This window comes from Ursus arctos, unplaced genomic scaffold (assembly GCF_023065955.2).
Source record: "Ursus arctos isolate Adak ecotype North America unplaced genomic scaffold, UrsArc2.0 scaffold_12, whole genome shotgun sequence".
NCBI classification, from domain to species: domain Eukaryota; kingdom Metazoa; phylum Chordata; class Mammalia; order Carnivora; family Ursidae; genus Ursus; species Ursus arctos.
The window spans coordinates 73,296,861-73,324,083 of NW_026622786.1; the positions used below are offsets into that span (position 1 = coordinate 73,296,861).

At 38.2% G+C, this 27,223-nt stretch overlaps 1 protein-coding gene across 11 annotated transcripts in view; it reads left to right on the forward strand.

The window, feature by feature from the left end:
* The window catches only part of SCMH1 (Scm polycomb group protein homolog 1), a 173,151-nt gene that overhangs the window by 41,530 nt on the left and 104,398 nt on the right, over positions 1–27,223 (forward strand). For 8 of the 11 annotated variants that reach the window (XM_057310723.1, XM_057310726.1, XM_057310724.1 and 5 more), the window contains exons 3-5: positions 13,539–13,607; positions 14,122–14,145; positions 23,397–23,467. In XM_057310723.1, coding sequence (XP_057166706.1) covers positions 13,539–13,607; positions 14,122–14,145; positions 23,397–23,467 — 164 coding nt within the window. The other 3 variants (XM_057310725.1, XM_057310727.1, XM_044383925.3) reach the window with 3 other exon arrangements.

A 27,223-nucleotide genomic window follows, 5' to 3' on the forward strand; every position in this document is an offset into this window, starting at 1 on the left:
TTAAGTTGTAACAGGTACAGAGGAAATAATTGGGCTGGTACCTTGATGCTGCTGTCCATAGACTCACAATATGATAGAACTTAAAAGGGATCTTACAGATCATGAATGAAGTTCGGCCCCTTTGTTGTACAAATGAGGAAAGTAAAAACCAAAGATGATGTGTTCTTGGCTCAGTCTCACGGTAGCCTAGCTGGAACTTGACTCTCAAAGATTAGAGAGAGGGGCGCCTGGGTGGCGCAGCGGTTAAGCGTCTGCCTTCAGCTCAGGGCGTGATCCCGGTGTTGTGGGATCAAGCCCCACATCAGGCTCCTCCGCTATGAGCCTGCTTCTTCCTCTCCCACTCCCCCTGCTTGTGTTCCCTCTCTCGCTGGCTGTCTCTATCTCTGTCGAATAAATAAATAAATCTTAAAAAAAAAAAAAAGTGCCTGCCATGGTGCCAGTACATGGTAGGTGAAGAAGCAGAAGGGAAAGAAGATGATGATGATGATGTTGTTATTTCTTCTGCCCCCATGTCAGACTTCTGTGGGCCTTCAGAGGAGAAGTTGGTATTGTAGAAATACATACCGTCCATGCTGCAAACCCAGTATGATGAATTCAGGAGGTCCATACCCCCATAAAATTGTAGGATCTCAGATTTGGATAGGCCTTTTAAGGTTACCTAGTCCAACATTCCTCTTCCTTTTCATGATTTAATACTTCCACCAAGAAGTTATCTTACCTTTGCTTCCATACCCTCCATGATGGTAGAGTCATACCTTTCCTTCCCAGAGTTTATCTGATGGTTGGATACTTCTGACTGCCAGAAAGTTTTCCCTAGTAATGAGCTGAAGCCCGTCTACCTGTAGCTTCCACTCACTAGTCCTAGTTCTGTCCCTTGGGGTACTATTGAACAAGTAGAGCGAATCTCATCCCTCCTGTACATGAGAACATGTCAGGTATTTGCAAACAGCTCTCCTGTTTCCCCTGAGTCTTCTCGTCTCCTGGTTAAACCTCCACAGTTTCTTAAACCTTTACTCTCCTTGTTGCTTTCCTTTGAATAGGATTGTGTGCCTGTATCTCATTCAGAGTAGAGGGTCTAGATTTGAACATAAAACTTCACCTCCAGAGTCTCCTGACTGGCGGAGTAGATCATCCAGTACTGTTAACTCTTTTTTTTTTTTTTTTTGGATACTGATGGAAATGATGGTGGTGGTGGTGCATTACTTAGTTCATGACATCAGAGCCATATATGTCTGCCAGGAAGTATGATGCGGCACCTCTGGTCCACTAAACTTCTTCCCTGTTCAGGAAACATGAGCCAGATGTGCAGAAAGCATTAGCCTCTCTTAGGCTCTGGATCACACCTCTGTAAGCCTCTGGAAAGGGGACACATTATACGTAGTTGAAGTCTGCTAGGACTGCCTGCAAAACAAAGGGAGTTACAGCTTCTCTGCATTTTCATTAGCTATTCATTGCTAACTGCTTTGCTTGTTAAAGGAAATACTGATGTTCTCTGGGGTTCCTCTCTCTGTGTGCACGTGCAGAGATGTATAATTGCTACAGAGGGAGTGGGGGCAGGGATGATTGCCAAGGAGAGATCTGTTCCATCTTCTTTGTTCACATCTGCTGCATGCACAAGACAGGATTTATTGCTCTCTTCGAGAAAGGGATTGCCTAGCTTGCTTCCCCTTCCCCCTCTTCTGGCAGATCATCCCAGAGGAATATTACCATCTCATCACGCTTCTCTCTGAACAGAGTAAAAGTAAATGCAGGAGAGCTGGAGGCAGAGAATCAGCTAAAAGGCACTAGGAATAGTTGCTAATAAGAGAGTGGCTAATCAGTGGTACATCCCAGACTAGTCCCTTGTCCGTCTCCTGCCTCCTCTGTAGGTTGTCCTCCATGGCCACAGTGGGGCAGGTGTTCTCCCAGCTTTTCCTTTTTGATCGCTATGCTTCTCAGCATAGGATTATGGTTTATTAAAATCACAACTGCTTTGTAACATTGAAAGAGTTCTGTCTTAATGGGTTTTCAGAAGTACATTTGATGCTTCTTTTTTCTATTTTCCAGTTTCTATTTCTGAGAAAAACATCCCTCCTCCTCTCTCCCTTCTTCCCTTCCTCCCCACCCCCTCTCTCTCATTGATATGTGCATGTAAGCCTGCATTACTTCTTTTGTGTTTTCCAAGCTCTATGAATATTTAAAACATGGTACCTTTGGACATCCTCCATTTAATCTAGTTTTGCCTCATTAAATCCCAGACTATGCTTAATATTAATTCAGTGTCCAGATCAAGCTAATAAGCATCCGTGCTTCAGTTTTCACTGTAGCAAAGTGGGTAGAATGTCTAAGTTGGGCTATTTTATATTAGAAGCATTTGTAGGGTTTCTTTCTTGTGAGTATTTTTGTCTTTTTTTTTTTTTTTTTTTTTTTTGAGAGAGAGGCAGTGTAGTTAAGAGCATAGTTTGGGATACTGGCTTTTCTACTGACTAACCTTTTAGAAAGTTATTCAGCCTCTCTGGGTATTATTTCCTCATTAGGTAAAAAGGGATAATGATACCATACTAAGTGGTCTCACACTGGTGAAGATTTCACAAGATGGTTTTATGGAAATATTTAGCACAATATCTGGTACATAGTAAACACTTAAAAATAATAGCTATGGAATGTTAAGAAAAATAATTATTATTGTTAATATATAAGTGATAATTTATAACTAAATTTTTTTCTTAATATATGAAGAATTTCTTCTACTTTTCCTTGCTTCAGGGGATGGCCTGTTATGATTGTTTTGCCACGTGTTAAAAGGATGCTTCCATAGCCTTGTAAATTTTTCTGCTACATATTATTTTTCTCTCAAGGGTTTCCAGAAATACCAGAACCCTTACATCCTCTAAGTCTTGCACTATCCAGTTCAGTCACCACCGGCCACATGCGTCTATTTAAATTTAATAAAAATTAAATGCAAACAAAAATGGAACTCTTCAGTCACACTGGCCACATTTCAAGGGCTGAAGAGCCACATGTGGCTAATGGCCGCCCACTAGATGGTACAGAACATTCTGGCATTAGAGGAAGTTCTACAGGACAGCACCGCTTTATTTTACTGGTCTATGCTCTTGTGCTCTTTTCTCAGAACTCAAAGAGGCTGTATTTTCTAGGATGTTCCACAGATTCCTCTCTTAATGTTTCAGGCTCCAGACTGCATTTGGAGGATGCAGGTTACTCTTCTTATTCCTGCCTCTTAGTGTCATTACAGTCTTTTGGAATACATAGAGGCACTTCCACTGCCCCCAAGAAGACTGCATTATGATAATCTTTTAAAGGTTCCGGTCCACAGTAGGAGGAAGCCAGAGGGAGAAGAGCCAAAGTAGAAGTAATTCTAGCAGATATTCCTTAGAGTTGTTACTCAAAAACTGAGTATTTGAATCCTTAGAGGCTAACTAGTAATAGGAGGCTGTAATGTCCTGTGTCCTCTTTGTAAGATTTCAGGATCTCAGTTTTCCCTCTGAGAATCAAGGTAGCAAACAGCAAGTTTTTCCTTAATAATCCCTATTAACTGTATTATGTGCTTTTAAAGCCATTTTTGTTCATTTGTTCTTCACAAAAACCTAGTTAAGCAAGTAGCATTGGGATTATCATCCCTATTTTGCTGATAAGAAAACTGAGGCTCAGTGTAGTTCAATTAGTTGCCTAAACTCTTTAAGGGAGAGTACAGTTGACATTCAAAATGATACAGTTTTAACTTCCAATTTCCTATTTGTTTTGTTTTGTCTTTATTTTGTTTTGCTTTATTTTACTACCAGTCAGACTATGGTAAAAGAAAGAGTGAAGATTCTCTAGGGCAACTTGGAAACTGAGTAGTGTTGCATGGGGCAGGTGCTCTAAAAGAATGACTATGGCCTCGTTTGTCCTATGACCATGTGTATTAGCCTGCTCAGACTTTCAGGCTGGGTGGCTTACACAACAGAAATTAATTTTCTCACAGTTTCTAGTCTGGAACACCAAGATCAAGAGGCTAGCAGGGCTTGTTTCTGGTCAGGCCTCTTCTCAGCTTACAGACAATCACGTCCTCACCTGGCCTTTTTCTCTGTGTGTGTTTGTGGAGAGAGAGGGAGGGGGAGAGATCTCTGATGTCTCTTTCTCATCTTACAAGGACAAATTAGGGCCCCACCCTTATGACCTCTTTTAACCTTAGTTACCTCCTTGAAAGTCCTATCTCCAAATATCTCATTAATAGGGAGTTAGGACTATGTTCTAGGAATTGTGGGAGAGTCCATAATACCGTGTTAATGGATTTTTAGTATCTTTTGAGTTTTTGGCTTAACCTGGTTAGTTGGAAATTATATTTATATTCAGTATTTACATGGGACCAAATGTAGAAAATATCTGTATTCTTGATTTCTGTGACTATGGGGCTTAGTTAAATTAAACCTGTGGTACTTGCTATAAGTTACTACCCAACCCTGAGATATTCTAATAAGCAAAAAAGATGTATCTAAATGTCCTACTTTTTAAATAATGTAGCCAGTTTGTTAATACTTAAGTCTCAGTACTTTAAGGGGTAATAAGTGTCCTCCTTCCTCCCACCCCCATTTTACAGATGGAGAAATTAACATACAGAAAAACTGACTTGTCAGAGGTCAGAGTAAGGTATTGGTGGATCCAGGGATAAATCCCAAACTTCTTAATTCATTGACCTGTGTTAAGTCCATTGACTATGCAGCCTAGTGGTAAGTATCTTTTTACCCTATTCTGGAGGTAAGAGGGATTAGGAGATTTAGCAAGGGCTGACTCTAGGGAATTCCTCATTACTAATTATATCATTCATTATCCATTTCTTTTAGCCATGATGTCTCTTTTGTCATTTTGTCATCAATTTTTCAGGTCGTGGAAGGAATTGGAAGTTTCGCTTTTTAAATTCCTAAAGATATTTCTGTAACAGTTCATCCACACTTGAGATTATTATTAAGAAAAGAAAGAAGAACCTATTATTTAATGAATTTGTTCTATACGTTAGGCACCATGTTAGATGCTTTGTCTAGCTTTTAAATATTATTTGTCATTAAAACTTATAGCCATTTCAGGAAGGTATGTATTCTTGCCATTTTTATAGCACCATTTTTAATAGTATTAGTTGAATTTAATAAAAACATTTCATAACTTTCAGAGTTTACATTCTAAAGAAAATTTTAGCTTTGTAGAAACTAAGAACCTTATCAAGAATCTTTAAATATAAAATCTATTTTAAGCATAGGTTTCTGGTTTATTATGTCTTATCCCTTTTTTATCCTTTGCTTGGGATTTTCTGAGGTGGGATGATTTGTCTTATCTGAGATTAAGGTAAACTTGTTCTTCCACTTGATACTAAAATCATGAGAGTTTCTCTAAAGCCTTTTCTTCTATCTCTACATCGGAAATAGTTAGGGTCCCTTTAATTACTAGGACTACAACTAAGCCGTGTGAAAAGCAAGAGTGTAATGAGCCTCCAGAGCCAACGTCCCGTAGGCCATTGGTATATTCTCTCCTCTGTCCCTCACTACTTCTCTGCCCATGGGCTGCTTTTTGCTCATTTTAGATCTGCTTTCTCCATTATAGTAAAAAATACAGCCACATTTTACTTGTCTTAGCCTACTCTCTAACATGCCTCCTGCTCTGAACTACAGTGGCCCAATATGGCACTGTCCATTAGAAATAGAGTGCAAGTTACATATGTAATTTTAAATTTTCTAGTAGCCACATTGAAAAAGGTAAAGAAGGAACAGAGGAATTAATTTTAATAATTAATTTAATAATATATTTTACTTAACTTGTGTATCTAAAATACTATTTTGACACCAATATAAAAATACATAATGAGCTGTTCTACATTCGTTTTTTTCATATTCAGTCTTCAGAATCTGGTGTGTGTTTTACAGTGATAGCACATCTCAGTGTGGACACCAAGTTTTGTCAGAAATACTTGATCTGCATTTAGATTTCAACAATTTTCAATTGAAAAAGTAGATTCCCATACCAAGTTTTATTCCAAACAAGGTGGGGGGATGGGGCATTAAGGAGGGCACGTGATGTAATGAGCACTGAGTGTTATATGCAACTGATGAATCACTGAATTCTACCTATGCAACTAATTAAAAAAAAAGTTTTCCCTATAACGGTACTGAATGTCAGTTATAAATTTAAATTAATAAAAAGTTAAAACAATTAAATATTTACTTCCTTAGTCATACTAGCCACATTTCAGGTGCTGCATATGGCTAGTGGCTACCATATTGGACAGAGGAAGTCTAGCATAATGCTTCATGGCACCATTTCTTTCTTTACATTATTCTGTCTCTGTGATATACTTTTCTTATTATTCCATTCTGACTCAATTCCTTTTCCATGGTCTTAATTTCTCCTCCCACCCTCTCCCCAGATAGAACTGGCTCCTACCCTCTCCTCTACCTTCTGAGCCCCTGTATACTTTTAATGTGGCCCCTATAATACTTTATCACACTTACTTAGGTATCTTACTCCCTCTTCTAGACTGAAGGGAGAGTACCTTGTTATTTTTTGAATCCCCCATTACCTGGCACAGGGCTGGAACCTATGTGTAGTCAAAGAATTTTTGTTTAAAGAGTGAATGAATATAATTTCAATCTGGAAATAGGAAAAGCTTTAGAGGGTTATTTTGAAAATAGCAAATTGGAGGGGTACCTGGGTGGCTTAGTCAGTTAAGCATCTGCCTTTGGCTCAGGTCATGATCCCGGGGTCCTGGGATCAAGCCCTGCATTGGTTCCTGCTTCTCCCTCTCCCCTGCTTGTGCTCTTTCTCTCTAATAAATCAATAAAATCTTTTTTTAAAAAAAGAAAATAGCAAATCGGAAGTAGAATTTAAATGTCAAATTTAATGTCAGAACAAGATTCAGTCAATCCACTGTCTTTTAAGCCTATAACATTGCATTCATTCATTCATTTCATGAACTTGAACACATGAGATGTAAAGGAGAATAAGACATAATTTATACTGCTAAATAGTTCATAGTTGGGATGTGTGCATGTGATCAGACACACACACACAAGATATGGATGCATTGCTGTCTCATAATATTGTTTGTTGCTTAGTGAAATAGAACTCCAAGGTTGAGTAGGATCTTAGAAGTTTATGTAATTAATCCCTTTCCAACCCATAAATTCCTTCTCAGCTTGGAAAAGTTTCAGCATCTTTGGTGATAAGTGGTACCCAGCCTTTCTGCTTATACTTTAGGGAATGAGTAACGCTCCTCTGCAGGGTGGTTCTCATTGCCAGGAGGTCTCTGCCTCCCTGCAGTGAATGCTGTTGCAGATGCCTCCAGTCAAAGACCCCATTTTGTGGACCTCTGGTTTAGAATTTAAACTTCATGAGAAGCAGGCGTTTTTATCTGTTTAGTGGTCTATCTTCAGTGCTATTCTAGGCATTTGCCTGACAAATAGCAGATAATGAATGTTTATTGAATTAAGAAGTCTGTAGAAACAGGATTCGGGCGTTAATTCAGTTTTCTGTTTGTGAACTATTATTACGTATCTTTCATTGCTGTTGCCCGACCAACCCTTCCCCCTCCGTGGCACTGTTAAACTTTCTGAGCCCCAGATTCTTATTCTTCACCTGCAAATAGGTATTGGTAATACCTGCGATGATCTATGTGAAAATGCCTGGTGCAGGGCCCGGTCTATGGTAATGGTAGATGTTAGCTGAATCTGAAATGGCATCAGCACGGCAGCCTCTGAGCCTCCTGATAGCCCAGAAATGCAAGTCCATTTTTTCATTAATTGAATGTTTTAAATTGTGATAAAAGGGGCACCTGGGTGGCTCAGGCAGTTAAGTGTCTGCCTTCTGCTCAGGTCATGATCCTGGGGTCCTGGGATCGAGCCCCGCTTTGCCCCTGCTGAACAAGGGGTCTGCTTCTCCCTCTCCCTCTGCCCCTCCCCACCACTCATGCTCTCTCTTGCTCTCTCTCTCTCAAATAAAATCTTTTTAAAAATTGTAATAAAAGACATAAACTTGAAATTTACCATTTTAATCATTTTAAGTGTACAGTTTAGTGGCATTGAGTACAGTCACATACTTGTGCAACCATTTCCACCATCCATCTGCAGAACATTTTCATCTTGCAAAACTGAAACTGAAACTCTGTATTCATTAAACGATAGCAAGCACATTTTTAATATTAGCCTAGGTATTGAAATTTGTATAGAAAAAATTCCAAAATCAATATATAAATGACTTCTCTATTATCTACAGTTTTAGTATTCCTTATTTAACATGAATAATTGATATCTAATTACAGTGGATTCTGTATGTAAGTATCCATTTATGTGTCAGAATTGTTTTGATGAAAGCTTGAATTTAAACATTGACTTCTTAACATGTGTGATTTTCTCAAATTACATAACTGTTTCTGAGTTTGGTAAAAAGACAAACTGGTTTTTTTTTCCTTTTTTTTGTTTTTTTGTTTTTCCTTTTTTCTTTTTTTTTAGTGCTTGCTGTGTGCCAAGCCCCAGGGATACTGACTGGGTAGTAGGATTTAGCTCCGACACTGTGGGGCAGGTATAGAAGTGGGAGGTAGAGATGGCGCTCTGCTTAAGGATTTTGCCAGAAAGCTATTATGAAGTAACATTTATTCTGGACTGTGGTGAATAAATAGGAATCTCCCAAGTAGAGAAGTTGGGGGGGGGGGTCTAGACGCAGAAAACGGTATGGCATGTTTATTATGGAGACAGTTTAGGTTTTGATCTTTGAAGACTTTTAAAGGAGTAGCGACAAGTTTTATCTATTGTGTATTTTAGAAAGTGAGTGCTAGAGGATGGATTGGCGAGGGATGGGGTCCCACACGTGACTGAAGTAATTGTTTCTGTCAGGCAGGGGAGAGAGAATGAAACCTTAAACTCAGAATAGGAGCAGAGGAGATGGTCACTTCAGAGGGAGAATTGACAGATTTTGGTAACTGGTTGGATCTGCAGGACAAGAGAGGACAGTTAAGGAGGACTCGGTTTCTGATTTGTTGCTGTTAACTGGGAGAGGGATGACCAGAGAAGAAATATACTGCCTGAGGAGAGAGAATAAAATAACCCTGATTACTTAAAAATAGTAGCTACATACGATTATGTATTCTGAAACATGGCCATTAATCTTAGAATGCTTTGAAAAATAACTAGCCCCTTTTTTTTAATGTGTGGAATTCTATCAGAGGCTGCATTTTGTTCATTTAAGAATTGATACAGGAATGATTCCCTAGTCTACTGAGTAATTTGTGGTGATGCTTAAAAATTAAGCAGTTTGTAATGAATGTAGAAGTTGCCTCCTTTTCTTCTTTGGGGACTGCTTTCCAGGTTCCACTTGTTTGTGCCAGGAGGTTCAGATATTTCTTCTCAGAAGTTCCTTTTTCATTGTCTTGTGGAGCCTTATTTGACGCCTTTCTCCCAGTTAATTGTGTTAATTATTTTGTTCATTTTGCTTCATTGTTGAGTCTGGCTTTATTTTTTCTCTTTACTAGAGTATTTTTTTCCTAAATTGTATTGGTTGCTTTTGAATTGTTTTATTAGTTTTATTAGTGATCTTACAGCCTGATTTCTATTTATTGTGGCTTCCCGAATCTGTTTTGTGTATACTGGTAGCTCATCTTTATGTAAGCGATAGAAAGTGAAAACTTGTACATAAGTGGAATATATCTTGTATATTTAATTTTTAAGAATACATTGTTTCTAATTATATGGGCTCTGGGAAACAAACTGAGGGCTTCAGAGGGGAGGGGGGAGGGGGATTGGGATAGGCCGGTGATGGGTATTAAGGAGGGCACGAATTGCATGGTGCACTGGGTGTTATACGCAAACAGTGAATCATGGAACACTACATCAAAAACTAATGATGTACTGTATGGTGACTAACATAACATAATAAAAATTTTTTAAAAAAATAATTTTTTAAAAATTGTGAAAACTTAAATATAAATTCAGTTACATCCTAATATCTTTTGTCTCTGTCAGCAATTTTTTAGCCTGAAGGCAAACACTTAGGATGGGACACTGGCCAGTGTGACTGGAGTGTAGTGGACAAGGGAAAAGTCATAGAGGATAAGATCAGAGACATGGCAGCAGCCCAATCCTGCATAGCTCTGCAAGGCACCCTTAACTCAGTGGGAAGCTATTGGGAAGCCATCCTTAAGCAAATGAATGACATTATCTGTTTTGTGTTTTCAAGTGCTTGCTCTGGGGGTGCCTGGGTGGCTCAGTCAGTTAAGCATCTGACTCAAGATTTTGGCTCCTCATGATCTCAGGGTCCTGAGATTGAGCCTCCCCCCCCAATCAGACTGTGCTCAGTGGGGAGTCTGCTTGAAATTCTCTCCTCCTTCTTCCCCCTCCCCTCCCCTCATGCTCTCTGTCTTGCTTGCTCTCTAAAATAAATAAATAAATCTTTAAAAATAAATAAATAAAATGCTCACTCTAAGCCCTGTATGATGAGTAGGTTGGAGTAGGCCAAGAGTGGAAGCACGGATTCCAGTTAGCAGGCTGTCATAATGGTCCAGGTAAGAGGGACAGTGACTGGAACTGGACTGTGAGCCATGGGATGAGAGTGGGGAATGGGTTGGGGACATGGTCCAAAGGAGCTTACTGAGTGGATGTGAGTGTGAAGGAAATAGAGGCATCAAGGATAACTTCAGGGATTTTTGGCTTGAGCAACTCAGTGATGGAGATGCTGTTTAGTGGCTTGGAGAAGACAAAAAGAGGAACAGATCGTCTTCCCCAAACCAGTAAATGGCATCTCCATCCCATACGATTTCATTCATATGTGGAATTTAAGAAACAAAACAAATAAGCAGAGGGGGAACAAAGGGAGCGAGAGAGAGACAAACCAAGAAACAGACTCTTAACTATAGAGAACAAGGTGATGGTTACTAGAGGGGAGGTGGTGGGGAATGGGTGAAATAGATGATGGGGATTACAGAGGGCGCTTGTTGATGAGCACTGGGTGATGTATGGAAGTGTCCGATCACTAGACTGCACACCTGAAATTAATATTACATTATATGTTAACTAACTGGAGTTTAAATTAAAACTTAAAAAAAAAAGAGGAACGGATTGGCAAGAGGTGGCATTCTGTTTTAGCCATGTTAAGTTTGAAATGTCTGGTTTGATAACCTTGTAGAGATGGCCTGTAGGTAGTCACATATGTAAGCATGGAATTCCAAAAGGAGGCCAATGCTAGGAATATGAATTTGGGAGTGATCTCAGTGGAGTAGTAAACAGAAAAACCCTGTCTGAATGAGGAGATAATGTGAAGAAGCGAGGAGGCAATGACTATAGACAACTCTTAAAATAAATTTCCCTGAGAAATAGAAGGATATAGCAGGAGGGATCTATGTGGGATTAAGAGAGGGGAGGTGTTTGTTTTGTGTGTTTGTCTGGGGTTTTTTTTGTTTTGTTTTGTTTTTCTTTTTAATTTTTTTATCATGTTCAATTAGCCAACATATAGTACAGCATAAGTTTTTGATGTAGTGTTCAAAGATTCGTTAGTTGCGTATAATACCCCGTGCTCATCACGTCATGTGCCCTCCTTAATACCCATCACCCGACTACCCCTTCCCCCACCCCCCTTCTGTAACCCACAGTTTGTTTCCCGGAGTCCAGAGTCTCTCATGGTTTGTCACCTTCTTTGAATCCTTCCCATTCAGTTTTCCCTCCCTTCCCCTATGACCCTCTGCGCTATTCCTTATATTCCACCTATGAGTGACACCATATGATACTTGTCTTTCTCTGCTTGACTTATTTCACTTAGCATAATCCCCTCCAGTTTGTGTGTTTTGGTAGGAGATGATGGAGCAGTAAGGATGCGGATGCAAATGGTCTATTAGAACAGGAATACTTGCAAAGTCCTTGAGAGGATGAGAGGAAATGGGATGTGGAGCAAAACTGGAGGGTTGCCTTTTGATAAAAACAGACACCTCATCCACAGCAATAGGAGAGCAGTCAGACAGAACGATGAGTGAGTAGATTCATTCATTCACCAAACACCGGCCTGAGCACCTGCTACTATGCTGTGCATGGCGGATATACCACTAACCAGGATCAGGTCGGTACCTTCCTGAAATGAGTGGCATAGAGAAGGTGCCTATCCCTTATTTCTGTTTTCTCAGTGAACACTGAATTAACGTCATCCCTGAGAGTAAAGGTGAGGGAGGGAATATTTGGAGTATGTAGAGAGAGAAAAATATATGAATTTTTTTTTGAAGGTGGAAACGCAAACACAGTACAGAAATGTAGTATTATCTCTAAATGGTGTTAGGTGGCATTTGAGAATTATGGCCATGAGTTTAAAGTGAGACCAGTAAGCTTCCATTTGTTTTTCTTTAGCCCTTGTGAGCAATTGCGGTAGGCATGGTATATAGGTGAATAAGTGGCTTTAATCAGAGTGAAGACTAAGGCTTTGCTAGGCAAATTTGACAAAAGAGAAGTGGAAGGGAGTTAAGAGTGTTTGCCTAGGAGTGTTTTTAATGAGGGACGATGGAATCTGAGTTGGGTAAGAAGGGAAGTAAAAACATAATGGGTAATTGATGGCGAGAAAGTGGTAGGGTCAGTAGATTAATCTAAATTTTCAAACAAGGAAAATATATTTCCATTATATAAGTAACTTATCCTCTTTATAAAAAATTTGAAAATATATGAGATTAGAAAATAGGGGGGGAAATACGACCACCACCTAATGATTACCAGATGTTTATATTTGCTGTGTTTGCTGCTGCTTTTTTTTTTTTTTTTTTCCTAGTGATAACTTTGTAGGGTTAGTTTGCTAGGGCTGTAAATGTTGCTAGGGCTGTAAAGATTACAGACCTGGTGATTTAAACAGAAATTTATTTTCTCATAATTCTGGAGACTGGAAGTCAGAGATCAAGGTACAGGCAGGATTGTTTTTTTCTGAGGCCTCTCTCCTTGGCTTGTAGATGTCTGTCTTCTCCCTGTCTTCACATGGTCTTTTCTTGTCCCTGTATATGTCTAAATTTCCTCTTCTTATAAGGACACCAGTCTTATTGGATTAGGGCTCGCTGTGATGATCTCATTTTAATGTAATTACTTCTTTATAGGCCATATCTCCAAATACAATCACATTAGAATGCGGGGGGGGGGGGTTGGACACAATTCAGTCCATAACAGGGGTTTTCTTTGTTTTCATAATTGCAATTATTCCATGAATATAATTTTTGATCTGATATTTTAGCAGATAACATTATAACTTAAACATATTCCTGTTTTGTTGTGTAGCCTTTGTAAAAATGTAACAGCTGCAAAATACTTCGTCACGTAATCAATGTACTGTGATATCTTAATCTGTCTTCTGAACACTTAGGTGCCCCCCCTTTTTTGTTATTATCAAAAGAAAAACTAATGCTTTTTAAATAAAAGCTTTTTTCTGTATTTGGGAGCATTTCCTTAAAATACAATCTAAGAAGTGGATTACTTTATCAAAAACTGTGAATACATACTGCTAACTTAGAGAAGTATTGAATCTTGCATTTCCTTTTCACATGACTGTCTTCTCTCTTCCTGCAGTAATAGACTGGAATGATGTTAGAAAACACAAGTATGGTCACCTTTCAGAGTCTGCATCCCAGTATCAAGGTAAGAAAACAAAAACCTCTATGTAGCATGGAAAAATTTAATTTGACATCCTTACCAAGAAACCTTTGTTCTTAGAGGTGCAAAGAAACCTTTGTTCTTAGAGGTGCAAAGAGGTTCTCAGTGGTGCAAAGAACTCACTGGCTAAAGCAGAAGCAAATATTATAGTTTGTAGAGGTATCGATCAAAAGCAGTTTGCTTCGTTTTGAACCAGAAATCAGGAAACTTAGACTCTGAGTACAGGTAATTCCAAATTAGCTTCACAGCTTTAGACCTGATCGCTTGGCGTCTCTGCATTTCCAGTTTTTAAGACTTTCGCCTTGGGAGTGAGGCAGAATTCGGTGGTATATTCCACAACTACTAGTAACACACTAATAACCACTGAGTTATCTTTTAAACTGAGAGGGTTGAATTACACAAACTCTCAAGTCTTCATTTTACCTCAGAACATCACCTTTCTGTCATTTTGGTATGTTTGTCACAATGACTTATGCTGTAACATTTTTTTCTTTAATAGAAGCTACTGACATCCTGGAACTAGGTAAGATTTCTTTCTTGTATTTCTGTTAAATATGGGTTACTAACCAAACCAGAGATTAGAGTGTGACTAGGGAAAGAATGCCGTGCTGTCTGTCTCATGGACTAGTGAGTCACGTGCAGCCAGCGTCTCAGCTGTCAGGCCAAACCCTCCTTATCAGGAGGCACAGACCCAGCTAACGAAGATGGGGAGGGGAGAGTAGTTAATCTCACAGAGTCCAAGGGGGACCGGGGACCGACCCAAACTGGAAGCTACTCTTCATTCACCGAATTCAGAACTGAAACAAACCCCAACTGTCCATAAATCAGAATTTGGTGGGATTTCCCAAAAAGAAATTAGTCATGAGATATATTGAACTGAAGTTTAATCTAAAGATTTTCTAAATTTTGTAACTAAATACAATCAGAAATATTAACAATTGAAATAACAAGAGTCAAACAGCTGCTACGTTTAGTTTTCATCCCTATAGGGTATACCTCAGGACTAGGATTTGAAAAATAATGTCAATGTTAAAAATTCTTAATCAGCCTTCAGGATTTCTACATAAACGTCAGTCTTCTTAGTCCTTTAAGGTCTTTCTGTATGTTACATAAATATTAATATTCTAATGCCTTTATCAATTTTTGTTCAGATATTTTTGTATATTTTGTTACTGTGACTTCACGTGTTCAGCTCTATTATTATCATTGTCTTTTTGCTCCCTCTTGCCTTTTCTTCCAAAAACATTACTTTTATTGCCTGCTGACAAAGACGATAGCACAGAGCCCTAGACCAGGAGTTGGAACTCCCGGGCCCTCTGAAAGCCGGCTGCATTTAGGGACTCTGTGGTGCTGGTCCTGAGTTTTGTAACTTGGAAAATGGGGGTAATAATCCCATTCTCCCTACTTCACAGGGTTTTTAAGAAGATTACATGAGCTAATGGATGTGAAAGCATCTTAAAACCTCTCAAATACTTTTCAGCTGTAGAGGATTGTTATTTTCGTTCTGTTGAGGGACTATCCTCAGACATTACTCTAAGTCAAATCATGGAATATGCTTTGAAGTGAAGCATTCTATGAATGTGAGCTGAAGAAATGAATGAAATGAAATAATGCAGGTAAAGGGCCTAGCACTTAATACACAATAAATGAGGTCACTTTTTAATGACTTAAAACTTGCCTCAAGCTTTCTAAGGCACTGGTGTAGGGTAGAAAAATCATGAGCATAAGAATCAGATAGGCCTTGGTTCAGATTCCTATTCCCCACTTACCAGTTTTTTGACTTTGGGAAAATTACTTAATCGTTCTGAGCCTATTTCTTCATCTTTAAACTGGGAATAATGAACTTGGGAGATACTGATCACTGTGTGGGATGGTGTAGGCAAATGGAAGGTACTCAGTGAGAGCTGCTGTTGGTTTTGGTTTTGTTGCTAACGTGAGTGATAACAATTACATATGGTTCAGGGACAAGGGATGCTGTGAACAATCTATTTTGTTGATAGGGAATTGTAAAAAGTGGTTACTCAATGTAGCATAAAGTACTTAAAGTGATGTTAAAATCTGAAAGTATATTTTTCCTTGTGCAAGGAGCAGAGGCTGTGCTAACATAGCACAATCATAGCCAGGCACAGTCTCTGCCGAGTTAATCCTGCAGATTTCATTTTGCCCAACAAGCATAGAGAGCAACCCTGAATATCAAAGTGGAATGAAATTCAGTAGATTTCTAGAATCTCAGAGGCCTTAAAGGAAGAGGCCTTAAAATAATCGAACTTGGCTCAGCATTTCAAAATTCGACATTTTGAGTATCTTATAAAATGCCTTGTCTTGAACTCCTGAAAGTTACCGGGGACTTACAGCATCCTCAGGAACTCGCTTCATATTCAGACAAATATTTATGGGGCCAAAATCTGTTTCTTTGTAAATTCTGTCTGTCATACATACAACTTTTAGGGCAATACAGAATAGTTCAGCCAGTTTTTCACTCACCGGCCTCTAGTTATTAGGGACTACGTTCTCACTGCCACTCTTACCTTCCGAGCTGAAGTGCCATCATCTCATACCGGGATTATTAGAAGAGCGTGCTGCCTGGTCTTCCTGCCTCCAGCCTTGTCTGCCCTACTCCGTCCTTCACACCGCAGTCGGAGTGCCCCCCCTTCCTGGGGCCCCCAGTGCTGCCGTTCCTCATTCGTGTGGCGTAGGAGGTCTCTGCTCCTTGAACACCACTTTGATCTGAAACCTCTCTTCTAAACTGCTGGATTTTTTAAAACTCTACCCATTAGCCATACCAAAATATTCAGTTTTGGAAAAGTACCTTTTCTCACTTCTGGGCCTTTATACATGCTTTTCTTTCAGTCTGAAAAAAAAAAGATTCTTAAAAGAATTTTCTCTCGGGGCACCTGGGTGGCTCAGTTAGCTAAGCATCTGCCTTCCTCTCAGGTTGTGATCCCAGGGTCCTGGGATTGAGTCCCATAGCGGGCTCCTTCCTCAGCGGGGAGTGTGCTTCTCCTTCTCCCTCTGCTCCCCACCCCCCGCTCCTTCTCTCTCTCTCTCTAATAAATAAATCTCAAAAAAAAAAAAAAAGAATTTTCTCTCTTTTTGGCTGACTTCTTACTTATCCTTTTACACTTTAACGTAGAAGTGTAGAGGTTCCTTCCTCTGGGAACCCTTCCACAAGTCTTCCTGTAGCAGCCTCTGAGCCAAGCATAGCACCGATGGTAATTTACTATAGTTGGCTGTTTAGTTTCCGGCCCTCCCTGAAGCTCTGTGGGGTCAAGAACAATATTGTGATCGCGGTTGTATTTCTAGCGCCCGGCACAATGCTTTGATACACACGATAAATATATTTGTTGGATGGATAGATGGAAAAATGGCTCCAAGACTTTCCTTTCTTCTTCATGTTGAATGTTCGTTGTTCTTTCAGCTGCTCCTCAGGTGATATGGTTTTGTGTCCCTTCACCACTTAGGTCACCATTTAGGCTTTGGTTTGTTCTGTCCCTCTCAAAGTATAGCTCCCAGAACTAAATTTAATATCCCAGATGTGATTTCACTAGTCCAGAAAAGAGTAGCACTGTGACATGCTTGCTTCTTCTTTTCACTCACTTTTCATTTGCTATACTTTTATGGAGCCTGTGTTAAATTTCAGGCACTGTGTTAACCGTGAAGATTTAAAAAATAGTAATAAAGATAGCTCCTATCTGTAAAGAGCTTAAATAAATAATGATGATGATACGATGTGAAAAGTATGAAAATAAAGGTGTGAACAGGATGTCACAGGAGCTGGGAAATGGTGGGATTTGTTCTGAGAAATGGAGACTCAGACTTTTTTTTTTTTTTTTTTGGCTTGGTGTTTTATCTTTACTTGATTCATTAAAAATTATCAAGTTACTGATCTAAAAGGCCTACGGACACTGTTTTGAGAATGAACCACTATGTATCTCATAAACTTAAGCTTTGGACATTTTAAAATAACTGGGTTTTATTAGTGCTGGATATGCCATAACTTATTAATCAGTTGAAAGTGCCAAGAAGACATGGTTGAGGGTATGCCTATGAAAATACTTCCTCTATTTAGATTGGTTTTGAAATTACGTGAAACAAACTGTTCCTCATGCTGGAATAGACTGATGAGGGGAACAGAACACAGATGCCAGGATAGGTCTGAATGTATATAAGAAGTTAAAATGTGATCAAGGTGACATTTCAGATCAGTGGGGAGAAGGTGATTTATTCAATAAATGGTGATGAGCACATTTATTGAGTAAAAGTAAAAAGGAAAGCAACATCTTTGCCTCGCCTGTCTGACAAAATAAATTCAAAATAGATCAGACATTTAAATGTGAAAAAATAGAAACCTGAGAAATCCTAGAAGAAAACATGAGTTAATATTTCTTATAATATTGAAGTGAAGAAAGCATGATGTGAAAGCCAGAAGTCATAAAAAAGACTGAGAAATTGAAGGGCAAATCCTTGCAGACTGAGACAGATGTCTGCAACATACATGACAGGCAAAGGACTAATATCTTTAATCTACATGGAACTCTTAGAATCTGAGAAAACAAAAGAATACCTTGGTGAAAAATGATAAAAATAAAATACAGGGGCGGCTGGGTGGCACAGTTGTTAAGCGTCTGCCTTCGGCTCAGGGTGTGATCCCGGTGTTCTGGGCTCGAGCCCCACATCAGGCTTCTCTGATAGGAGCCTGCTTCTTCCTCTCCCACTCTCCCTGCTTGTGTTCCCTCTCTCGCTGGCTGTCTCTCTCTGTCAAAATAAATAAATAAAATCTTTAAAAAATAAAATAAAATAAAATACAAACAGACTAATAAGCTTAAGATCAACTTTATTAGTAATCAAAGAATTGTATATAAAAGTATAACAGTATTTTGTTTTTTCTCTGGTAAGAGAAATTTATATGCAAAGAATTGCATATAAAAGTATAACAGTATTTTGTTTTTTCTCTGGTAAGATTTAACACAAGTATAGAGATTCTTAAAGCAGTTTTAGCAAGGATATAAGAAACATATTCTTATGTTCTACTGGTAAGAATTATATTGTATCAAAATATAAAACATACCTGCTCTTTGTCTACTAATCCCCCCTTAGAAATTTGCCCTAAAGTGATAATCTTAAAAGTGTTAAAAGATGTGTGAACAAAAATACTCATCAAAAATTAGAAAACATTTACATGACCGTCTAGAGTATTTAACAAATACTTTTGTTAACTAATGTAAATTATTGCACATATATACAATGGAACAGTTTTCAGACAGTAATCTCGGAGTAGAATTTCTGATCTGAAGACTATGATTGTCTTTATTTCTCTTAGGAATTTGGGTTCCGCACTTAAGGTGGAATGGGTAGAGTTATTGTAGAGAAATGTGGCTGAACAGTAGCCAGCATGAGTGAAGGTGTCTCACGTAACCAGGTCAAATTAGCAGCCTTTGAGAGATTTGGGACATGTTTAGAAAGAGAGATTGTACGTTATTATGTCCAGGACCATGGGTAGAGGTTAGAAGAAGGCAGACTTTGGCCAGGTATAAAGGGTAAAGTCTATCCATTTGTACTATTGAATAATAACTGAATAAGGAGTTTTTCAGCATTGGAAGTATTCAAGTAGAGGCTGGAGGGAGCTTCAGGTCTCAACTTTTATATCACCGCATCAAGATGCCTTTCTTGACCATCTGCCTAAAATACCACACACATACCGTTGGCACTCTTTCCCTCTTACCTTGCTTTCTTCTTTATTTGAAAAAGGCCGAATAGAGGCCAAATAAAATGTGTTTCTTTTGCCGTCTAAACTAACTGATATATATTTATTTGTTTGTTTATTGTTTTTCTTCCCCCTTAGAAAGTAAACTCCATGTGTACAGAGACTTTGGCTATTTTATTCTTTGCTATATATCACCAGTGCCTTGAACTAGGGTTGGTACATGGTAGGTGTGCAATAAGTATTTGTTGAATGAACGAGTATTAGAGAAAGGGATTCCTGCATTCAACTTGGTGGATCCTTGTGCTTTACATTTTTGGAAATTTTCATTTTTTAAAGGTACTTCTATGTAGTGTGTACGTCTCTTCAAGGCAGGGATTTTACTTCCTAATAATAAATGTAACTATCAAGTGGTATGCATTAGAGTTTATAAAACACTTTCATAAGCATTATTCAGTAATATCAATGAGTTGACTGGCTTTTTCTTAACTGTGAAGTCTCAACTCCGGTGTTTTCTCTGCAGAGCATCTGTCCATAACTTCATCTAAGATAGTTCCCGGCCTCTGTCTATCACATTATTTTATTTCCTTCACATACTTACCACTTATTACCTTATTTATTTGGTTATATGTTAACTGCCTCATCACGCACCAGAATGTAAGCTCCGTGAGGGTAGGGCCTCCTGTCTTACCCCGGCACTCCGAGGGTACTGTCTGGCACTAGAGGAGTATTCAGACATCAGTTGAATGAATAATTGAAATCACTCTGTAGATTATAAAACATTATACTTATAGGAGTTAATAATGTTGATCTTCACAGTAATCCTTGATCCCAGTAACCGATTAGATTTTCCTGTTCCGCATTCTCAAGGCAACCTCATTAACTTAAATTGATTGTAATTGTACCAGATTATTTGTGTTATTATTTATTCAATATCACTGCTTATTTTTAAACTGCAGACTTCATGAATTTAGGAGCCATGTCTATCTTGTTCCTCTTACACTTAACACAATGCTTTTGTACTTGGAAAGAGTTTAATAAATATTTATTGAATGAATGAGTGAGTGTGTGTACAATTTTGCATGATAGATATTATCTCCATCCTTCTGATGAGTAAACTGATGCTTGGAAGGATTAAATAACTTATCCAAGGTAATTATAGAAACAAGACTTTAGGGGCATCTGGGTGGCTCAGTTGGTTAAGCGCCTGCCTTCAGCTCAGGTCATGTTCCCAGGGTCCTGGGGTGGAGACCAGCATTGCGTTCCCTCCTCAGCAGGGGGGTCTGCTTCTCCCTCTCCCTCTGCCCCTCCTCCCTGCTTATGTTCTCTCTTTTTCTCTCTTTCTCACTCATAAATAAATGAAATGTTAAAAAAAGAAAGAAAGAAAGAAAGCAACAAGACTTTATCCAGCATCTTCTGACTCTCAATATTATGTTCTTTTAACTACACCAGTAATTTCTAGACATAGATATGAACCCGAATTACTTAGGGAACTTTTGAAAATACAGTTTTTTCAGACCACACTCAAAGCCTATGGAATGAGAACCTCTGAAGATGGGGCCCAAAACTCTATAAATGAGAAAAAATTATTCAGGAGATTCTGATGATCAGTAGTATTTGGGAATCAATGATATATGCCAGGGATTGGCAAATCCAGCCCACTGCCTATTTTTATAAATAAGGTTTTAGGGGAACACAGCCATGTTCATTCATATACATATTGTCTGTAGCCGTTTTCAGGCTACAGTGCACAGTTGAGTATTTGTGACAGAGACTGTGTGGCCCACAAAGGTAAAATTTTTACCATCTGGCCCTTTACAGAAAGTTTGCCAGCCCTCCCAGATCTGTACCTTGCTGCCTGTCCCTATGTGTGTGTGTAGTTGGAGACGTAGTAGACATGACATTGGCTCCATTATGGGCATTACAGCAGGTGCTGACACATTCTTATTGAGTCAATAAAAATTAACTTATTTGCAATCTACCTGAAGTTAAGAGACTAAGCCTTAGGAAGTCTAAGCAGTAAAATTTAAGAAAAATCCTAATCTAGGTATGGTTCAGTCACAGTGGGTGAACTGCTTTTAACAAAGAGATTCCTTTTCATTCAGTTGGTAATAGGGTGTTCTCTAAATGGAGAAAGATGTGAGGTTTCTTGCTTATATAACAGGGATTGATTACCATAATTGATGTGTAATAGAGAACTGTAATTAATATCCTAATTATTTTGGTACCCCTGATGCTGCCATAATTTTTAAAACCAAAGTTTCTTGGGTGCTTGTGGTCAAAGCTCAAGCTACTACCCAGGACTGACCAGACCTCTAGACCTGCGCTGTGTAATACAGTAGCTGTTACCGAGATGTAGGAATTTAAGTTAATTCAAATTACATCAAAAACTAGGGATGTACTGTATGGTGACTAACATAATATAATAAAAAAATAGTATTTCAAATAAATAAATAAATAAAATCAAATTAATTTAAATGTAATCTCCTCACTCACACATTTCAGGTGTTCAGTAGTTACATGTGGCTAGTGGCTGCCTTACTGGACAAGACAGACACAAAACATTTCTATCATTACAGAAAGTTTTAGTGGACAGTGCTGCCTTAGATGCTGGACTTTCAAGAGTTGCAGTTCACTCAAATTCCAGACTTGCTATTTGACTTAATCCTTTATTTGTAAGAATGGAATAGTGATTTGTAATGTTTTCTTTTTCTAACAGCAAATAGTGATGAAATGTATTCATTCCTTCCTTTAGGGATGTCTCAGCTAAGAGCAACCTCTTTATTATATTCTGATAAGCTCCTTAAATCTTGATTCCAGGAGTCCATTTACCCTATGGACTCTGAATTCAAGATAGTTAATCATTGGCCAGTTCATGAAGTGGTTCAGAACTGACTGTGATTTCTGGCCAAATCTATTTGGCTTGCTTAAGGTTGGTGGGAAAGGGACCAGTTTTAAAACAGAAGCTATAAAGTCAATAGAGTATAAAGTCTTGGCATCATCTTTGAAGTGATTTAGATTGCATCATTCAGTGAATCATTTTTATTCCCAGCATTTAGTGCTTTTTACATGGTCCAAAGCGGCCCTGTGCTGCTCCACTGCAAAGGAAACTTTAAGAAATGCTGGTTTGCTGCAGTGTTTTAGCTTGTGAGAGTCTCCGGGATCTTCCCTGTACCATCATGGGGTCACCTCCAGGGGGTTATTAGGGGAAGATTGATAATTGATTTAACCTTTAATAAAGAACTTAGTCATCTTTTGTGATTTAATAAGATATATATATTTAACAGCTTATTCCTTAAAATGTTTTCCCTGACCCCCAGCAGCATCACCTTGAGACTGCTTCTCTAGCACAGTGTTCCTCTAAAGGCCACTTCAAGAGGCTGAAAGATCCTGTAGACTCCCTAACTTATTCTTAGTTACTCTCATCAGAAATGCTACCGAGGACCCACTTTTCTATAAATTACCAGATCTTTGTCATTTTGCACCTCAAAGCTATACAGTTGTGGCAGGAATGAGAGTGGGTTAGGGGTGGGTGAGAGAGAGCAAGGATTCAAGTATAATCTCACTCATTCCATTTTTTCCTGCCATCAAATCATCTTACCCTATGTCTCTCCTTTATTCTTTCTAAGCTGAGATGGTGGGATGCAACCATATTGGGTGTTAAAAAGCTGTCATTTGATGTTATTAAGCGATCTCTTCAGGAGTTAGGGTGTTCAGAAGGATTCTCCTCACCCACTCTCTATGTCTTCTGTTCTGCTGTCTACAAGCTTCCTGGACACTTCTGTGAGATATTGGTATATCTCACACTGGCATTTTGGATCACTTGAGGGACTAACATGAAAACCATGTGAGGTCATCTTCAGACCATGATTTTAAAACATTGATCTAAAATGATCCACTCGGGTCACCTTGATTTTTACCCCTAATACTCTTTTGAGCCCAATAAGGAAAAAGAAGTTTTTTTTTTACACTCAAACAACTGTCCAAAAATGGCCTAATGTTTAGTGTAGATTACATCCCAAAAGCACTTTTTAGGAAGTTGACTGTGATAGAGATTTCTATTTCCTTTACAGGTCATTTTACCTGGGACAAATACCTAAAAGAAACATGTTCAGTCCCAGCGCCTGTCCATTGCTTCAAGCAGGTAATTGATTCTCAACATCTTTAGTAGGTGGGAGGCAAGTAGGTTTGTTCTGGTCCTAGACAAGCAAAACAAGCCCTTGGACTTCTCCCCTGAAGGCCCCAGAATAAACTGTGGGAGGAATACAGCTCAAGGCTCAAAATTCATGAATTTTGGCAGCAGGCAGTCTCTCCAACTTCATCCCAAGTAACACCTTTTCCCTTTCTTAACCTCTTCAAGGCTGTGTTTTGTTACTGGGAACAATACCCACTTTTTATGATAGCTCTTAATTCAGACAGATAGGAAACAGAGTTATAGCCCGTAGACAGTGCTTGAAAGTGGAGCAGTATTCATTTCTCTTTATGCAACACCCCAGCCACAGTCTTACCTTTCCATAAGAATACTGGCACCACGTTCCATTGGAGAGTATGTCAGGACCTTATTAGCGGTCAGTCAGAGCTTCCCATATAGGATTAAGGGTCCCACATAATGCACACATAATGTTGACTATATCAGCACACAATAAGGCTGGTGAACAAAAAAGTACACTGCTGCTAAACAGAGCTAAACACCAGGAAGTTAGTTCTACCTTCCTTCCTTTATTATTCAAGTGTTTATTTCCTCAAATTGTCAACATTTCACTTTGAATTGTGTCTGTGTTCTAAATAAAAATACAAATCCAGGACATCTGCTCATTTGAAATAATAGGGACTAAATTCATATTCCCACCGGAAAAAATAATAATAAAAGTATATTAAACAGTGTTTTTCAGGTTACTGAAGGTCAGGCAGCCAAGCACAGTGATCTCTGAGAGATCAAAAACAATGAGTTGAGCGCCTTATGGTTTCCCAGCTTACTGCTTAAGAGAGTTTTGAGACCATGGCCCATAGAAGAGGAGCCCAGGGTGAGCCAGCAGCTCCCTAATTTGAAGAGATAGAGCTGAGAGGGGAAACCAAGGTGGCTAGAGTTTGGAGGACAGAGTGCCTAAGAGGAGAGAGCTGCACAGATAGAAAACCACAGAGATCTGCAGAAAACCGTCTTCAAGTATTCAGCAAAGTGATGTTGTTTCATGTATGCAGATGATGAAACTACCCAAAGCCAAGAGAAAAACCATTGGACAGGATTGGAAGGAATAGAGCCTCACACTGCCACAGGGCTGGGAATAATGCCTGATTCCGCCAGCTAGACTGGAAAATCTCATAATTCATGTGGCATAGGGTGGATAACTTGGGAAGATCTTACTCAGCAGTGGGTAATAATTAGCCTTAGAATGAGCACTTCTTGAGACCTGCCCAACAAATCATAAAAGCAAGACTCAAAATGATCAAACTGTTTTCAGGTAACTTATAATGCATCTAAGAACATAGCACAAAAAGGAATGCAAAAATAACTGGCAACCAACAGGTAAAAGTCAAAGTGTCTGGCATCCAGTCAAAGATTACCAGGCATGTAGAGAAGCAGGTAAACATAATCAGTCATGAGCAGAATAATCAACCAATTGAAACAGACTCAGAACCTATATAGATCTTAGAATAGCAGACAAAAACATTAAAACATGTATTTTAAATGTATCCCATGTGTTTGAAAGTTAAGCAGAGACATGGAAGATACAAAAAGACCCATATTGAACTGTTTGCAAAATGAAAAATACACTGGATGGGATTAATGGCAGAAGAGATCAGTAAACTTGAAGACATAGCAGTAGAAACTATCCAAAATGAAACACAAAGAGAGAAAAGAATCTTAAAAAGATGAAAAAGAACACCAGTGAGCCAAAGGATAACTTCAGTTTCCATGAGATAACTTCATAGACCATGTAATTAGAGTTTGAAGATATAATGGCTAAAAAATTTCCAAAATTGGGGAAAACTGTAAATCCACAGATTGAAGAAGCTCTATGAATCCCCCCCAAATAAAAGACAAGAAGAAAACTACATTAACACATATCATAAATGCTGGAAGTTAGCAATAGAGAACATCTTAAAAGCAGCCAGAGAAAAAAGACGTTTTACATTACAGGTTAACTAATGTAAGAACAACATTATATCTTCTTGTCAGAAACATTGTGAACAAGAAAGTTGAGTAACATGTTGAAAGTTCCACAAGCAAAAGCTGTCAACTAGAATTCTATACCCAGTAAAAAGTTCTTTCAAAAACAATACCAGATGGAATTACAGATCTATAAGAAGGAATGAAAGTCCCTGGTAATTGTAATTATAAGGGCAAATACATAAGATGTTTTTCCTTATTATTTAAGTCTCTACAAAAGAAAATCATGTTAACAATAATAATCATATTGTAGAGGTGATAACAGATATTTAAGTAAAATGTGTAACATATATGCCCAGGAGAGGAGAAACCTTAAATACACTGTTGAAAGATTCTTGTAAAATTCTTATACGTGAAGTAGTATAACATTACTTGAAGATAGACTGATAAATTAAACATGTTTACTGTAAACATCAAAGCAACCACTAAAATAGTAGAAAATAAATAGCCGATGGTAGACTTAAATCCAACCATATCAGTAATCAAATTAATTATAAATGGTCTAAATGCCCCAGTTAAAAGGTTGAGATTGTCACATTGAATAAAAAAACAAGATCCAATTATATACTGCTTGCAAGAAACTATACTTTAAATATAAAAATACAAACAAGTTAATAGAAAATAATATAGCTTGCTGACATTAGCCACAATAAAACTAAAATGACTATGTTAATATCAAAGTATATTTCAGAGTAGAGAACACTGCCAGGGATAAAAAAGGTAATTTCATCATGAAAAAGGGTCAGACATTTTTACATGAAGCAAAAAATGATAGAAATATAAGGAGAAATGAATAAATCTAAATTTATTTATAGATGGAATACTAATACTCCCCTCTGATTCAAGAACAAGTAGTAGGAAATCAGCAAATGAATAGTAGACGTTAACAACACTGTCAACCAGCTGGACCTAACTGACAGGTATAGAGCACCCCCAGCCACAGTAGAATGTACATTCTTTTCAAGTGCACACAGACTATTTACCAAGTTAGACCCGTATTCTGGACCATAAAGTAAGTTTTGATAAAATTAAAAGGACATAAGTAATATAAAGTATGTTCTCAGGTTATATTGAATTTAAAGATTAATAGCAAGAAGTTATCTGGAAAATAATACCTCCAAATATTTGGAAACTGAGTAACACATTTCTAAATACCTCTTGGGTTTGGAGGGAAAAAAAGGGACATTAGAAAATATTTTCAACTAAACGAAAATGAAAATTTCAAAATTGTGCATTGCTGCTAAAGCCATCCTCATGAGGACTTATAGCACTAAACACTGATACTAAAAAGAAGAGTTGCATTTAGTGACCTCAGCTTCCATTTTAAATAATGAGGGGGAGAAAAAGACTGAGTTAACCCCAAAGTAAGCAGAGGAAAGGAAATAATAAAGATCAGAACATAAACCAATAATAGAAGAAACAGAAAAATAATAGACAAAATCATTGAAGCCAAAGCTGATTTTTGCAAAGATCAATATGAAATGATAAACCTCTAGCCAGATTAATCAGCAATAAAAGAGAGAAAAATATAGATTACTAATGTCAGAATTGGAAGGGATACCATCACTATTGATTGTACAAATATTAAAAGGATAATAAAGGAATATTACGAACAAATTTATGCCTTTGACATAAATTTGACAACTTAGTTGAAATGGATAATTTTCATGAATAACACAGGTTACCAGAGTTCACTGAATAACACTATTTCTGTTACAGAAGTTGAATTTG